This window comes from Eptatretus burgeri, chromosome 2 (assembly GCF_056783735.1).
Source record: "Eptatretus burgeri isolate ZD-2024b chromosome 2, Ebu_testis_v1, whole genome shotgun sequence".
NCBI lineage: Eukaryota > Metazoa > Chordata > Myxini > Myxiniformes > Myxinidae > Eptatretus > Eptatretus burgeri.
The window spans coordinates 38,592,543-38,610,797 of NC_140962.1; the positions used below are offsets into that span (position 1 = coordinate 38,592,543).

Sequence of the window (18,255 nt, forward strand, 5' to 3'; positions counted from 1 at the left end):
CCACTACTCTATCCCGGCCCCCCATGAAGACCACATGGTCTACCGCGGCCGAGGCTAGCCTGGTGCCCGGGGCACCCACTCAGCGATACTCACCTTTCGCAGCCACGCTCCCAAGCCCGTCAACAGAATGTCTGCATCCCTCCAAATGGGTTTTCGAGGCCTACACTCCCACCAACAACAAAACGACTTCCATTTTTCAATTTGACTAACCCAGCTAACTCACTTTACTCTGACCCCAGGGTCCCTTGGGCGGGAGTCACACCTCCCCCAATCACTCATCGCACCATGCATTCCCCATTCACTCCACTCAGCACAGACCACTGGCCTCACTCACCCAACAAGTACTCACCTCACAACTCACCAACTCTTCCAACACACACACCGCTGAACTCTGCCATCCTCCTAACCACATCCCCTAACTAGCACTCGTGCTCCCACGTACGTCCCTTAATCTATAGCACGTTCGCTTAACTTTTAACCTACGCATCGCGTACGGAGAACCTACGTCCCCTCTACACACTCCCACAAGTCTGTCACTGTCTCCAAATAAATCATTTTGTTCCCAACCTAAATCTGGCTACAATCCCTCTAAACTAATCCATTCCACGGACTCCGCGAGGACTTCACCCCTGCGAGCCCATGAAGTCGGTCTAGCTAAGCTAACCCTTCCCCTAACTAGTTTCCATCCTGTGCCCAGGTCTAAGGGGGTCTTCATCCCTTGCCCAGGAATCCTGTGTGCACCCGAAAGTGAGGCTTGCTCTTTTTCATTTTTTCGTGTCGCAGCACCTGCTTGGCGTCGCCATTCAGAGCTTCGCGCACTTTGCACCTGCCCGTGACGTCATGCAGCTGCACAGTGTTCCACTCGTCCCTCGCTTGAGAGCGGTACCATCCGGCAGAGATACCCCTCCTGCGGATTCCAGCAGCATGCGTGCAGCCATGACGACGTCACCGTGCGCATAAAAAAAAAAACACAAGCTCCCACGTCTCGAGGGGTTCCCCATAGCGAACACATGTGCTTTGCCCGTTGGAGAAGCTTAACACACACGATCGCGTGGAGAACCCGTCCGGTCCAAATCCATTTACCTGCCTAAACTTTGTCCGTCACGCGGGATCAGCAAATCCACCGCGTGTGCGTTTCCGGACCGGGACTTCATCTCAGCGAGCACGTGGTAAGTGCAAGTGCGTTGCACCAGCACGGACCGCGTGCTGGGAAGCACTGCTCAGTGAACCCCCGCCACGATCCCAGCTCTACAGCACGCTTCCCGGCTTTCTTTCTTCTCCATCCATCGCCTTCGTGGCATCGCCCATTCCCAGCACCACACGCACACCTGCGTGTTCAGCAGCACCCACAGTCCTCCATTACATTCACACCGGGAGAGCCCGCGGCTGCGTGCTCCCGCATGCCAACCGACATCTCCCTCACATACCGCTCTCTCCACACACCACGGTCTCCCCTTGCACACAGCGACCTTGCACACGGCCGTTCACTCACGCGTGCGAGGGCACTCACCCGCCCGGTGCCTCACTCGCACTCCAGTGCCTCACTCACACAGCGCGAGGGGCACTCACCCGCAGTGCCTCCCCTCGTTCACACACAGCGACACTCACAGGTGCTCGCACTGGTGCCTCATCCACACGGCGTGCTGCGGGAAGCGTACTCCGACGACCATTGTAGCCACCCTCCACTCTCCCTGCAGTGTGTGTTTCGTCACTTACACACGGGACGCACTCACGCCTTGCACCACACACACAGGGACAACCACACTGGGGATTTGTGTCCCCACAAGGGTCTCCGGGAACTCTATACCCCCCAAGCTCTTCCGTGCACCCCGTTCACAGCACCCGTCCCCTCAACCTGTCTCCGCTAAAGCACGACCGAACTCACCTGGTCGTGACTCGCCTCACAGGGGCATACTCCTCCTCCGTTTCCTGGAGGAGGCCATCCAGGTGCTCGCACTTCTGGGTCTCCACACGCTCCATGCACTCCCACCCCCCATTGTCCTCCCCTACCTCCGTGTGTGTGTGTGCGTCACTTACCCCGTCCCTCACCGTGCAGTCTCTCCTCTATCGTTCCCTTCCGGCTACCGTCACTGCCAACTCTTCACCCTTTGCCTCCCTTGTCTCAACTATTATTATTTCCTTTGTCGTCACCTCATTGTCTACGTCTCACACGTTTTGGTACTCCCCATTTAATTCTTCCCTTTTGGTCACCGTCAGATTCCTCTGTCCACGACCCTCGCCCAACTTCGCCCCCCTGAATTATTTTTTTACCCGCCTCCACAGCGGGCCCCTGTCAACCGCATGGTGCACCCCCTTCCAGCTCGTTTGCTCCCACACGTGGAGTCGCCATTCCCAGCTCCCTGGTCACGGCATCATGCCGCCTGCAGGCATGTTCATGTTCTCGTCTCACCCATGCAGCTCTTTCATTTTCTTCCCTCATGTTTGCTTCCATTCCGTTTATTTGCTTGTTCATTTCGTTTTTCATTTCATTTGTGTTTGTATCCATCTTTTCATCCATTTTTTGTGTATTCGCATCCATCCTCGTTTTTACTTCGTCCATTTGCTTGTTCATGTTCGCATTCATCTTCGCTGTCATTGCCGCCAACATGGCGCATTGCTGGGCCATGTCGGGTGCGGCCCTTGAGTGAGCTACGTTTCGGCAAAGGGTTAGGGAAGGGTTTTGGTGGAGAGGGGGGAGGTGTCATACACTGCGGCGCTGCCCGCACCCATTTCGGGCTCTGGGTTCAGTTGGGCGGAGTCGTGTTCACTGCACAATCAACATTTCCTGCTGGGGGATTCCATCCTGGACCATGGATTCTCACATTCTACATCCATTTCTGTACCCCCGGCTCCCGCTCGCCTTGAGACGCCATCTTGCTTCTCGTGAAGGGTTAATTTCGCTCGCTGCCATGTTTGGAGGGAATGCAGGGGCAGCTTCTCTCACCCCTGGACCGATTCCCGTGAATTTAGCCGGAGGCAGGAGAGCCCGTTTTCCTGTTCTCCGATACCAGTGCCGCGAGGAGGCGATGAATTTGTATGCGCCAGGCGACCTGACACCAGTGTTGGCAGGATTCGCGCCCGCCGGCGTGCTGGCCGGCCACGTAACCCGAATCGCGGCACGTCGCCCACCGGACGGACAATCCAGTCGTGACCCTCTCGGACTAACGCCGGGAGACCCAGTCACGGGTGGACCTTCCGGTCTCACCGCGATCGAACCAATCAGCCCCCGCGTGGGATAGGGTTGCTCGCCAAATTCGACCTACCTAAGTACCCACGCGGAGGGGTAGACCGGGCGATCGCACCTCGCCGCGGGTCGACTTCGGACACGGGCCCATGGCGACCCGTTCCGTGCTATCAAGGATAACGGCGGTGTTATCGTCGACCTCGACGGTTCGATTAATTATCAGGGCGTATTCAGCCCACTACAAACCCTTTACGTGAAGCAAGATGAGGATTCAAAGAAAATGACAGAGCGAAGCGGGAAACAGTTCAACACAAAGCACATTTATTCGCGACACACGGGAAGCACACATATTCAATTCCACCAAAAGCACACAGAAAAGAAAAACACAATTCAATTTACACAAAAAGCAAATGAGACAATGCAGATCTAATACCGACTACCGAGCACACGGCAACACTTATACAATTTTACTTCACAGACGGCGCCGACAACACATACCCAAAACCAAGGAAAAGAATACCCTCAAGGATGAGGCGGGCCTGAGGCCGAGACCGGGTCGGGCCCACCCGTCCGGCGATGAGACGCGGAGCGGCGATGGCGCCCCAACCCCGCGGGCAGTGTCTGGTAGGGGGTGGGAAAGGGGCCCCCTTGGTCGCACTATCTCAGCGCGGGGGGGAAACAGGAGGGGGTTGCTGATGCTCGGGGTATAGAGGATTTTTGTGCCCCGCGACGGCGTCTCCACCTCGGCCGGCCAGGTCGCGCTGTCGGCCTCCCTGGGGTGCAGCTCCCTGCACGACGCGAGCACCCCTGCGTCTGCCCTCGCCGCCTCTCCACAGCTCCGTCCCCTCCGCTCCGGCTCCGGCGCACACGACGACCAGGTCCTTGTTGCCAGCTCCACCGCCCGCGGAGTCTTAACTGTCTGTTCTCTCCCGGCTCTCCTACGCACTGGACTGGCGGACACGGTCGCTTATATCAGCCCCGTGTGGCTTCGCCCTCTCATCTTTGACCCCCTCCCTTCGACCTTTCACCTCGCTCCCCATTGGCCCGAGAGAAAAGTGAGGCGTGAATGCTTTTTGATCCATAAATTTGCATATATCGATCGCCCTCCAACGCCCTGGGGGCGAGGGGCCAGATCGCCCTCGCTCACCGATTGGACGGCAAAAAGTGGGCGTGTGTCGTTTTTGATCCGTTTTTGAAGCACAGAATCCGTGATTTTGTACACGCTGTTCGGCGCGCGCCCTGCACGAGTCCAACACCGGCACCCACAGGCGGCGTAAGAACGGTGGCGATCTGCAAACCGGTTGCCGAGGTGTGACGTGAAGGTCGTGGCGGTTGTGGTGAAGCGGCGTTGTGGTTGGTGGTTGATGTTGTGACTGGTGGTGGTAATCATGGCGGTTGGTCCAAAATAAAGATAGCAAAAGAAAAACGGCTATCCTGAAGAGTCGCAGCACGCATAAATGACATGTATTCCCACTAGACAACGGGTTTGGGCCTAACTACACATGTACTTACGGAGATACCTCACCTAAGGGACCCGAATGGTGGTTTGCGAATTTGGTAACCACAACAATATGTATATCCGGGCGTAGTGGCGTGCGCCTGTAATCCGGCTTACTCGGAGGCTTGGGCTGGAGGATCGCTTCAGGACGGGAACTCTGCTCTGAACCGCGCTATGAGAGGATGTAGAGCAGCCCGGAATCATGGCGAAACCCAATCCATATCCCTGTGTCGTAAGAGGCGACCAGGGTTGTCAGGAAGGGCATCCGGCGTAAAACCTGTGCCAAATCAGTATGCGGATCATAACGGATGGTCCGCTGTGGCGACCCCTAATGGGAGCAGCCGAAAGACGAACAACAACATATATATATATATATATATATATATATATATATATATATATATATATATATATATATATAAATATATAAATATATATATATATATATATATATATATATATATGTATGGAAAAATTATATGTGATGTTGGTTCTATCCTGTTCATTTCTAATTATATTAATACGCTCCCTGTGGTGTTTAATAGCGGACACGAATGTGTCCCTCCACAGGGGGAAGACCCTCTCGTGAGCAGGCCCTCGCTGCTCCTATGGTTGGCACCGAGTGCCCCGGAAGCAGTGGGGGAAAGAGAGTGGCACCTGTATATGTGGAGGAATTGCGTTGCTCAGCCGGTGGGTTGCCCAGATGGCAGAGCACTGGTATAGTTTGCCATAGGACCTGGGTTTGATTCCTGGTCTCGCATATATTTAAGATGTTAATTCTATCCTGTTCATTTCTATTTCTATATTCTGCCTCCTCATAGGGAAAAACTTCTCAACCATCTGGGTTGGTGGTGTTGACCACCACAAATTGGGTTGTGGGGGGGGGGGATTAACCTGGACCGCCAGCTCTGTGACATTTGGTGATCAGGTAGTGGGATTTGAACCCTGATCAACATTTGTTGATCAGGAGTGGGATATGACCCCTCCCCCCCTCCTGACTCCTACGGGAGTGCAGGATTCGAACTCTGAACAACATTTAACAGGGGACACAAACTTGTTGATCATGATCATTGGTGTAGGGAGAAGAGAATGTACGGAAATTTAAGGGAGAGAAATTTTTTTCTTCTGAGGTGATTAAACTCGTGCTCGAAATGTTTGAAGTGTTTAATGTTTAATGAAGGAAATGCTTAAAAAGAGTTTAAAGTTGAGGAATGTGTCATGGGGAATGAACCATTGGAGGCAAGAACGAGGTCAATGAGGAAGATGAGCTTTGTAAGGAGTCTCTGTCAGAGGTGAACACTTGCCAGGAGAGCAGAGTATTGCATACTGAACTGTAGTATTTTAAGAGCGAAACCCAGAAAGTGATGAAAAATCTTCGGGAGAGAGTGCATGAGCTCGAAGCTGAGTTGGATAGCGATCGTAACTGCCGGGAACATGTGCAGGCTCACGCCTTAGCCCTGCAAGCTGAATTGGATGGGCTGTGCCATCAGCAAACCAAACAAACACAGCAAGGGCTCGCTGGAACTGAAAAGAAAATGTGTGCAAGAAAACGGTATGGGACGATGAAAGAGAAACATAAAGAATGTTACAAAGCCAAAACACATCTCAAATCACTCCAACTCTCGTCGCAGGCAGCCGAGCAGACAAGCGTCAGCCCAAAGTCAGTTTCTGGGAAAGGATGAGAGAAATTAAGGTCGACCAGATCCTGGAGAGGGATGCAGGCATCGATACTGCTGCCTCTCACAAGAAAGCATATGGACACTTCCTTTTGGCTGACCTGGTTCTTTGACACCTCATCGAATGTGTGCTTGAAGTTTACAACTACACCCAAACATTTGCCAGGGTGATCTTCAAGATTTTGGAGTGATGGACAAAATAAATATATAATATGGAATCCAGGGAGTTTGAAAGCAATGAATTCACAGGGGTGGATTGAAGGGTGTGAAGAAAATTAGAAGGGGTGGATGACACTCTTAGACCTGACCAACCTGCGACAACTTGCACTTAGGGTAAGGTGCTTTGATGCTTACTGTCCCAAGGGTTCTGTTTTGCAAGAAATTGGGACGTGGGTAATTGGTATGGGAGTGGGCGAGAGCGACTCGATGGTCGGTAAAGGGATTGGTTTGGAAACCAAAATTGTCTTGTGGAGTTGATGTCTGTTATGTGTAACGAATTGAGTTGTGTTTGGAGAGTGAATGTGGATTATAACATGTATGCAGGCCATGATCACTATTTTTGCATTGCAATGTTTGAGAATTGAATGACAGCGGGGGAGGAAATGAGATGTTGGATTGTGGGTGGGGAAGATATGTGGTTCCACAGGAATGGATCAAGCTCTGGAGGAGCAGTGACTGTGGCTCCCCCTGAGGTCATTTGTCCCTGGCAGCTGGTAGTGTATGAGGCTGCGAGAGAGCCTGGGTGGTGTGGAGAAATGAGACCCGTCAGAGAGGAAGGTCTGATTTGGGCGACCAGTGGTAAGGAAACCCCTGGTGGACCCGTATGAGGCTGCATGAGAGCCTGGATGTGTCGAGACCCTCCCCGGCGAGGCGTACAGCAATAGAGCTGTTTGGCTGTCAGGGACCGAATAGTTAAAGGGTGGGGGGGGGGCAAAGAAGTCATAAGTCGGCGACTTGTTTTTGGACTGTGACACCACAACCGGAAGTGCCCCCACCATTTTTGTTGTGCAGAACCCCACCCCTGCTGCCTAGTTGAGGATCACACATGTGTGTAATAACATTTAAGCCATGGTCTTGCAGGGTTGGAATGAATGATTGATATTGGATTTATGTACGAGTGTGTGAGGGAAGGTTCACTGGATCCACGTCACTAACCTGTACCAGACAGGACTCGCGTAAATTTGAAATATATAAATGTGGATGGCTTTGCAGTAACGTTTGGTTTTGTGGCATCCACCAATGAACGCAGTCTTTCGAAGGGAGTTGTATAAACGTTTAAAAGTTGGTTTTGTTTAAGGTTTTGTCCCACAATTGATTTTTGTGTTTTCTGACATTTTCTACCCCGTGCCAGGAGTAGGAGTGAGGAACCAAGAGTTTTGCCAATATTTGAATTGTTGTGTTGAATGGGGTGGAGAACGTTAAGAATAGGTAGTTAGCTACAGCTAGGGGGGGGGCTGTGTGACTTTAAATGTTACGTGTCACCACAAGGGGGGGGTGGTGTCAATTAGATAGGGATAAAGGATGTGTTCCCCCGTATGTAATTGCCCCCTGTCTTTTCCTTATGGTTTTTTTTTGTATTACAAACCAGCAATAGACCATTAAAACCAAGCTGCATGACCAAGTAGGAAGAAGCCCCGCCTCCAAGGATGACGGCAGGCGAAGTCACGCCCCCGAGGCTGATGATTGATGGGTGTGATGTCAAAAGCGAGGCAGGCATGCCGAAAAGGCAGAGGCCCCGCCCTCCCGGGTTTCATGCGAGCAAGCCATGCCCCGGAGGTGGAACAGTTAGGTGTGACGTCAGAGTTGGGAGATCGGGAGGAATGCACGAGTGCGGAGTGAGGGACGCATGCGGTAGAGAGAGAACGTAGCTCGGAGATGGCCTGTAGGAACAGGGCTTTACGGCTGGCTTTCCTTCGATGCATAATAAAATCTGACCTTGGTGTCAGTGCATTCATCCGTCTCCTGTTTATGGCGGCCGCTTCCCACACTGTGTTTGAAAAGCTGTGCGCACAGGCAAAGCTCAACATATTCACTCTTTTTATTTTCCCTTCCAGTAATCTTTAAAATCAACATTAACATCAGGATTTAATAGATTTTCCAGGAGTAACACAATTTAAATTACTGTAGTTATATTTTGCCCTCTTTTTAAACAAATCCAACCTTTGCCGTAAGATGTTGCACCTCGATTCAGTGGTGGGTGGTATAAGTATCTAGCTCAGAGCTTTGTCTCTGACTGAAACTGTGGGTGCAACACAATTAACTTTTTTAGCTCGCCTGTTCGAAGAACAGAGAGCTATAGCGATACCCCCGGCGTGAGCGTGAAAATGTTAAAGTTTTTGGTGCAAGTTATTTCCTTTCTAATATTTTTATCTACCACACTATTTTTTACTGATTACAATATACAAATACATATATTGCTTTAAAATTATTTGGATCAGACTTCACTGCAATGCTTTATAAAAAATATTATTGGACCAGTCTTTTAAAAACGATAAATGTATAAACAGGTGAGCATTGGGTGGCTTTGACACCAACTCTCTGGTTAAAGCTTACGTTGATGATTAAATTGAAACAATTTAAATTGATGGATTAACTTGAAATTTTCCTGTCACTGCGGACCGGTACTTTTGCTTGTGTCATATAATGTGAATTGAATATGCTCCCTCTCCCCACCCCACCCCCTTCTTTTTTCATTTGTGCAAGTAATAGGTAAATGGTCCCTCTTAGTAATACCACTTGTCTGAAATGGCAAGGCTCACAAGTTTTCAATTCATCAACTTCAAGTTGCATTTACAATTTACTGGCTGTTTCTTATGGAGTGTCAAAGTGAAATTGAAGTTGATGGGCAGATTTTTTGTTTATTTATTTATTTATTTATTGTATATTTGTAAAATTCCATTTTTATTTCACATCAAATGCTATCAGTTTCAGATGTATGAAAGATTCTTCAGGTTTTTCTTTGCAGCTCATTTTAAGTGTGTGACGTGCAGAAATTCATTGAGACCTGCCCAGATGATATTTTAATGGGCGAAACAAATGGTCAGAACATCCGAACCCCACGTTTTAAGACTGCAAGATACACTTCTCAAGGTCAGAACTTGGACTTCTTTCCATGTTATGAATTTCTATCTGTGCTGGAGAAGAATTGAACAAGTACCTTAATTGTAAAGGATATCAGATTTCTACTTGTAGAAAAGTGAAGAGACCTTTGAATATGTTGCTTGTATTTTCATTTTTTTTATTCATGGAAATTTTTACTTCTTGTACATTATATTATTCTGAAACTAACTATCCTGAAGTTTCAGGAAATTTGTGACCAAGCCCTAATCCTGATTAAATGGAGAGTTTTGTGAATGGAGAGCCTATCTCCTCCAATCTGCATCCTCGTTTTATAGTCTGCCACATTAAGCAAAAAATGGTGGATTCCAGTGACAAAATTGAAAGTCTCTAAATACTTGCTTTTCACACTCGAATCCTTTGGACATTTTGCACTCAATTTTATTTAACTTTAATTTTTTTTAATCGATATTACCTTCCTATTTAATGGGAAATACAGTTCACATTTCAAACTGTACATCCCATTTAAGAGCTTAAAATTTTTTTTTGAAAACCCAACCATCATTCAACCATTCCCATTAAGCTACACCGAAGGTACAAGTTCGCGAAGGTACAGTTTAGTAAAGTTATGAGTTTATTCAAACTCTATGCAACTTGGTCCCCAATAACTGAAAGTTTGAAAATGCCAATTTAAACTTGTAAATTTCAATCGTTTTTAGCTGTCATAGATGGCATAGCCATGAAGCCTGGTGTTGGCGCAGTGGTTAGGGCAGTGGCTTGGGATCCAAAAGGTCCTGAGTTCAAGCCCCGTTGGGCCACTGAATTAATACACCAGGGGGTTGACTCAGCCTGTCATCCTTCCGAGGTCGGCGAAATGAGTACCAGTGTACTGGGCCGGTGTATACCCCGGTTAAAATAGGTGTACCATATCCCTGTGTCGTAAGAGGCGACCAGGGTTGCGTCAGGAAGGGCATCCGGCGTAAAACATGTGCCAAATCACTATGCGGATCATACGGATGATCCGCTGTGGCGACCCCTAACGGGAGCAGCCGAAAGAAGAAGAAGATGGCATAGCCATGATTCAGCAGCTCGATCCAAAGAAACCACAAGACCATGCCATGTTTGTCTACTCTGCAGACTTCATCTTTCATTGCCTTGTGTCTGTGGCAAGTACCATTTCTGCCAGAGCAATTCATTTCGTCACAAACACTCAGATGTTTAAATCAAAAATACAGAGCGAACAAAAAAGAGCACCTGGTGGTTCACACCGCATCAAAGTGTATGAACAAGCTATTCCTCAACAGTAGAATAAGTTTCTAGCATGTGGTGTGAATAAGGAAGAGAACTGCCTGTGGTGACTGTCGTGCTGGCCCATGGTCAAAAATGCCACACATACCTGTCATAATGACCACCCGGATTGTCATATCCATGTGGAGGAGGTCTTGGACTTGAAGTGTGACCATGAGGAAGCAGATACTCTTGTGTGTTTGCACGCAGCCTATGCAGCTTGGGACAGTTAATGTGTTGTGGTCAAGAGCCCTGACGCATGTTTTCATCATCAGGATTTCACTGGTGAAGAAAATACTGCAGCATCAGCGCCGATTAACACCAGTGCTGAGCTGAAGCTCAAGCCTTCACGGATACTGAACAATCTTTGAGGCGTTTTGTAAATCCGCCAACCAGTGACGTGCACAGGATCGCAAAGGAAAGCACATTTGGGCTTAACTTGGCTTATAAACCAGGATTTATTTAACAATAAATAAATAAGGAATGAGCAGCACGACGGTGAGATGGCAGGGAGGGAACATAGAATTTAACAATCTTAAAATTTAACAATACTTAAAACAACTCAAATACAATATTCGAAGTAAGACCAATAGTCCATGGGTTGGACAGGCCTTCCATGCCCCCCTCTCCCCAGTACTCAACTTTATATATATTTTTTTAATACCTTGTCGAGGCTCGTATGAGAGCTAACACACAACGCACATCAAGGGGGGCATGAAACAGGAGGGGAGGGAGTGGGAAGGAAAAAATAGTGAGGAACAGAGACATTTGGAGATCTGTGGAAGGGAGAGGGATGGGATGGGGAACATGGGGAATAGAAGATGGACATTACAGGGACTTTCAGGAAGGAAAGCAGGGAATTTGAAGGAGGTGGGCTTGGGTGGATTATCGGGGGTAGAAAAGATCGAGGATTTGGATGGGGGATGATAAGAGGTGGTGATGAATAGCAGTTTTGAAGGCCTGGAGGGAAGAATGGGAATGAATAGAGTGAGGGAGTTTATTCCAAAGGCAGGGAAAAAGAGGAATGAAAGAGTGAAGGTGAGCAGTGATTCGTGATTTCAGTAGTTTTACCAGAAGGGGGTTGTTGGCGGACCTTGAGTGCCCTGGGGAAATGTGGTGGGGACAAATCACAGAGAGAGCAGGGGGGCGAGGCTGGAGAGGAGACGGTAGAAGACAGAAAGACCACCGACCAACCTGTGGTGATTGAGTGAGAGGCCCAAAGACTCAGCCTCATTGCGGGAGATGCCAATGATCCGAAATGCCTTGGTTTCTACAGCGTGAAGCCGAGAAAGGTGGGAGGCAGGAGCACCAGCCCAGAGGGGAGAGCAGTACTCCATCAGGCTATGGACAAAAGCTTTGTAAGTGGTCAGGAGCTCAGGTGGGTCGAGGAAGGACCTTGCACGACGGAGGATTCCCAGTCGGCGACTAGCTTTGGAGGCGAGGTTTGAAATGTGGCTTTCCCAGGAAAGGTCATGGCAGATAGTGAGACTCAGAAGCTTGAAAGAAAGGACTTCTTCCAGAGGATTGTTGAGAAAGTGGATGGGGAGGTTTTCTAAACGGTCCTTTCGGTGAGATATAGTGAGAGTGTGAGATTTGTCCAGATTGAAAGACATGTTCCACGTGTTGGACCAGTTTGTGATTTTATCCAGATCGGCAGTGAGCGAAGAAGCTGCTGCTTGCCGGTCTGAGGGATGACCGATGGTATGGTAGAGGATGGAGTCATCAGCAAAGAGATATAGAGGATTTTCCAGAGAGTCGGAGAGATCATTGATGAAAACCAGAAAAAGAACAGGGCCCAGAACGCTACCTTGAGGAACTCCAGCCTGGACAGGAAGGGGGGATGAAAGAACTCCATTTCAGGCCACTCGTTGACTGCGACAGGAGAGGAAGTCTCCGAGCCATTAGTGGAGATGGTCTTGGATACCATAGGAAGAGAGTTTGGTGAGCAGGGCAGGGTGCCAGACTGTTTCAAAAGCACGTGATATATCCAGGGATACGGCTTGGATTTCCTGTCTGGCATTGAGGGCTTCCATCCATTGTTGGGAGAGCAGAAGCAGCATATCCAGGGGAGAGTGACCTCATCTGAAACCAAATTGATGATCAGAAATCAAGCCATTGGAGAAGAGGAAGGATTGGTTGGTATATTGTTGTTCCAATGTCGCCAAATCGAGATTCTTTGTGTGAGCATATCTAGGTGGCAAATTACTATGCTGCAGTATACCAGCAAAGCCTTGAGCAGATGCCATCACACTCATCACCTGTAGGACATGGTTGACCAATTGAATATGAGCAACTGACAATCGATTGGGAAAGTCTTCCTCCAGCTGTGAGTGTGTTTTAGAACTTTATACTGCTCTGGTGATAGGTGTAGTAACTGCACAGATGCAGTGAAGTATAGATGCCTATAAAATGGTATTCCCTGTTCTGATCTGTCCAAGCGTAGTCGAGAGAGTTTCCGCAATGTTGCTGACTAAGTTGATGACTTCGAAAATAATAGCGACCTCAGTGATTCTGAAAGAGAGCCATCCGATTATGGATTCGTTTATTTATTTCATTGCTACTTGTGAAATCGAAGATTCGCAAGTATATTGGTTGGTCTGATGTTATTCTGTCTGTCAGTCGTAATAACTTGACCACCTGGTAGAGCGAGTCAAAAGCTAAAAGTCTATTGTTTTTGAGGTCAAAAGGTCAAGGTCGCATAAAATCATCAATTGTTGCCCTGAAAACTGTTGACATGTCAAAACGGCTAAATCAACCGTTCTGTTTTTTTGGTGAACCAATTCGGTGACCCAATGTGTAAATTCTGTTCAAATTTCAAGTTGATCTCTCTTGACTTGAAATTTGAACAGATTTTACATATTGGGTCACTGAATTGGTTCACCAAATATGAGAACGATCAATTTAGTCCTTTTGACATGTCAACAATTTCCATGACTACAATTTGATGCCATTATAATCAAATGGGACTTTTTGGGATTTTATTATTGCCGCACCTCAATATTTTTTTCAACATTTCAAATTTAACCTTAAACAACTTATTTCTAGTTATGTGTAGTATTTGTGTGTAAATTCTGTTCAAACTTGGTCCAAAGGTCAACGGTAAGGCCATCTGAAACATGTAAAGCACCTATTCGGCCATGGTTAGAAATGTATTGACCAAATTTGTTCTACATAAAATTAAATCGTGTAAAACATTTGATAGGTCAAATTTTCGAAATTGCCAAAGTTGCTCATGGTGTTGTTATGCCACTGCAACCGAAGGCACCGGATGCATTATTTTCATGTCCGTCCGGCCATGGATTTGTCCATGCATTCATAGCAGATTTTCGTCACCGTGACAACTTGTGAACCGCTGTCAGGATTTTGTCCAAACTTGGTACTAGTATTAGACATCCACAACTATCCTTGACCATGTGGAACGTTGCCGGAGGCCCCCTTCCCCGCCCTCACCTTTTCACCTTTATTTGCTTTTAATTTCGTTTTCCCAGGACAAACTTTCAATCAAGGAGTGCCAACCCAGAGATAATTGTATACAGCGCGTGCACTGTATACAATTGCACCGAGTTTGAAATGTCCCTGGTGTCTACCACGTCTACCACGTCTCCGGTGTCCCCTGTCCCCCCCCCCACCACGTGCCTCAAGACAGCCAATGACGGCCGTCCGGTAGATGCAGTGCGTAACCTAGACGGAAATACCCGAGTATTTCAATGGAAATTTGTGAAACTAATGTGTTGTATATGTGAAAACCATTTAATTTATTGCTTGACGGGAAAAAACCAAGAAACGCGCCCCTCTCATGTATGTACGAACGAACGAAAGACGTCATTTCCGCCCACCATCGCATTTCGCGCCGAAAGACGTCATTTCCGCCCACCATCGCATTTCGCGCCGAAAGACGTCATTTCCGCCCACCATCGCATTTTGCGCCGAAAGACGTCATTTCCGCCCACCATCGCATTTCGCGCCAAATGCTGAAAGCTAAGTTCTTCTTATGCCATCATTCTTTTGCGGTACCCTGCCACGCTGTATCGAACGATTTCATTCCTTCTGTTATATATATGTATATGTATATATATATATATATATATATATATATATATATATATATATATATATATATATGTATATATATATAAAGGTGCTTATCACAATAATAACAAGGTTTTTACATTTCAAATATTAAGTACGCTTTTTAATTGCTTTTCAACTGAAAAAGCATAAATTGCATATTTTAACATTAGTGTACTCATTTGTTCACCACACGCGCTGTATTGAAGGATTTCACTTGTTATTACTAAAGTTGCATGATTGGATGGAAAAATGTGGCTGACATTCCAAAATATCTGTATTCTGTCGGCATGGGTTGTAGGGTGTTTGAGGTATCAGGAATAAATGACCTGCCTTGGCTGAATTAACCAATTCAATTGTGGGTTCAACAAGTCAAAGGTCATGTGCCCTTTGAAAATTATTTTGCAGATCATAACTCGCGTTTTGAAGCATCTAATGTTTTCTCTCTTTTCTCTCTCTATCAAACTCTCATGTGACCTTTAATTTAGATCAAATGTTACAGTGGATTGACATCGAATGTGGGTGGAGGCATATGAATTTCCACATTCACCTCAAATTCTAATTTTTTAGTAGATAATTCAGTCTACTTTATCCATAAATCATATGCAGGACAAAACCATAAGTAGACATCAGTATACTTTTAATTTGAATTATGACGACATCTGTAGACAATGAACAAAGCCACACATCGTATACAGGTTTTGAACCTGAATTATTTGCGTTTTCATCCTATTTTCCCGTGTTTATTTTTATTTCTTACAGGAAACGACCATCCTTGAACAAACTAGAGCTCCAAGGAAGTATGGCAAGACCTTGCAGAAATCTCATAAATATTGAAAATATACTTTATGAAAATGGAAGTTTATTTTTAAAATGACAACTGTTTTCCATTTTTTTTTCATGACTATTCCACTTCAAAATGTTGATGCTTTAAAATTTTCTTCATTAATGGTTTCATTGTTTAATATATGTGTAAATTAGATGTTTTCAATAAAGTGAAAAACAAATGTAATTGTGTGTGTGTGTGTGTGTGTGTGTGTGTGTGTGTGTGTGCGTGTGTGTGTGTGTGTGTGTGTGTGTGTGTGTGTGTGTGTGTGTGTGTGTGTGTGTGTGTGTGTGTGTGTGTGTGTGTGTGTGTGTGTGTGTGTGTGTGTTGGTTAGTCATCTCCATAACTCCAAAATCATGAAACCGAGTGGCCTGAACCTTTGCATGCATACTGTGGAAATCGATTTCTCCAAAATTAGCCGAATGTTTTTAAGTGTGATGATAAAAGGAAAAATGTAGCCAATTAAACTTAATTGATAATTTGAGAAGTAAAGTTTTTAGCATAGAACACAATGTATTGTTATAATCCTTTAATGTGAAATGTCTGATTCAAACACAACATGATTGTACATTTATTTGCTTTTTGAGCATGTATCTATTTTTGAATGTATGTTTCCATTTGATGTAAACGGCCTTATATTTTTACCCTCGCCGAAGGAGAGGTTATTGCATTTGGGTCCATTTGTCTGTCTGTCTCCTTTTGTTTGTTAGTTACTTACGAAATCTAAAGATTTCGTAAGTATATTGATCAGTTCCGTTTGTTTGTTTGTGTGTTTGTTACTTAAGAAATCGAAAGATTTCGTAAGTATATTGATGACTTCCGTTTCTGTTTGTTTGTTTGTGTGTTTGTTTGTTTGTTTGTAGGCACGATAACTCGAGAACGGAAGGAGCTACCAATGTGAAATTACACCACGTGATTCAGGAGGGTGATGGCTTGTGCTGATTAGATTTTGGTCAAAATCGGTCAACGGTCAAGGTCACAGTGAGGTCAAACATTCGATTTTTGATGGTTTGGAACAGAATCATCGTAGAAACTTCTGGTTTGCGTCGCTACCTTCTCTAGAGACAGCTTTTATTAGACAAGGTCAGAGGTCAAGTTGACGATTTCATAAGTACCAGTCTATGACTGCTTGTTTGTTTGTCACTTACGAAATCTAAAGATTTCGTAAGTATGTTGATGACTTCCGTTTCTGTTTGTTTGTTTGTTTGTTTGTTTGCTTGTAGGCACAATAACTCGAGAATGGAAGAAGCTACCAATGTCAAATTACACCACGTGATTCAGGAGGGTGATGGCAAGTGCTGATTATATTTTGGTCGAAATCGGTCAAAGGTCAAGGTCACAGTGAGGTAAAACATCCAAAATATTCGATTTTTGATGGTTTGGTACAGATAACTCGAGAACGGAAGATACTACCAATGTCAAATTACACCACGTGATTCAGGACGGTGATGGCTATTGCTGATTAGATTTTGGTCAAAATCGGTCAAAGGTCAAGGTCACAGTGAGGTCAAATATTCGATTTTTGATGGTTTGTACAGATAACTCGAGAACGGAAGAAGCTACCAATGTCAAATTACACCACGTGATTCAGGAGGGTGATGGCAAGTGCTGATTACACTGAACAACAAAAATTTTTTACTGGAGATGTGTAAAGTGATTTAGACTAATTTGGGTACGCTGATTTCAAAAATCATAACCGTTTTGCTGTATCACGTCAGGATTTTCAGGAACAGAAATATTCCCATTGCCTAGAAGTCAGGATTTCAATGAAATTTACAAAAATTCATTTATTCATTTATTTCATCATGAATGCTTCAAAATTATAGAAATTACAGAAAAACTCCACTAGAATGTAATTAAAAATGCTTTAGGCATTTGGCTTTGCGTTTGTGCTGCTCTGTGTCAGTTTCACGATGCAGGAACCAGCAGAAATCGCCCATCATGTTCGGGTTGTGCCGCCCTTGGTAACGCGTCTCCATGAGTGAAATCTCTTGGTGGAATCGTTCGCCGTGCTCGTCCGAGACTACTCCCAAGTTGTCAGGGAAGAAGTTCAGGTGCTGGCGTAGGAAATGGATTTTCAGGGACATCCTGGAGCCAAGTTTCCTGAAGGACTCCAGCAGCTGCTGCACTATTTCTTCATAGTTGTCCGCGCGCTCGTTCCCCAAGAAGTTGTCCGTCACAGCTTTGAAGCTCCTCCACGCTGCCAGCTCTTTGGGGTTTAGAGTTGTCGGAAAAGTTTCGTCCTCCATAATCTGTCGGATTTGCAGTCCAACAAAGACACCAGCCTTGATCTTGGCCTCCGACAAGGTGTTGCCAAACTTTTCCTTGAGGTATAAAAACCCACGCCCATTCAGATCCATTGCCCGTACAAAACTTTTCATCAAGCCGAGCTTTATGTGGAGTGGTGGAAGGAAAACCTTGGCTGGGTCGACAAGGGCGACATGCTTCACGTTGTGTCGACCAGGTACATGCTCTTTTCGCTCTTCCCAATCTTTCTTCGTCCAGTGATTCTTGTCGTCTCTGCTATCCCAGAGACAAAGGAAGCACATGTATTTCGTGTAGCCTGACTGCAGCCCTAACAACAGCGCCACCACTTTCAAGTCTCCGCAGATGTGCCAGTTGAAGTCATTGTACTTGATGGAATCAAGCAGCTGCCGC

At 46.3% G+C, this 18,255-nt stretch overlaps 1 protein-coding gene across 2 annotated transcripts in view; it reads left to right on the forward strand.

Annotated features, from left to right (window-relative positions):
• LOC147031841 (uncharacterized) overlaps window positions 1-15,777 on the forward strand; it is a 145,408-nt gene extending 129,631 nt beyond the window's left edge. For both annotated transcript variants that reach the window (XM_085868276.1, XM_085868271.1), the window contains 2 exons: window positions 9,349-9,448; window positions 15,533-15,777. In XM_085868276.1, coding sequence (XP_085724402.1) covers window positions 9,349-9,448; window positions 15,533-15,549 — 117 coding nt within the window. In that variant the 3' untranslated portion in view covers window positions 15,550-15,777. The remainder of the gene's footprint in view (window positions 1-9,348; window positions 9,449-15,532) is intronic.
• Window positions 15,778-18,255: the final 2,478 nt, after the last annotated feature.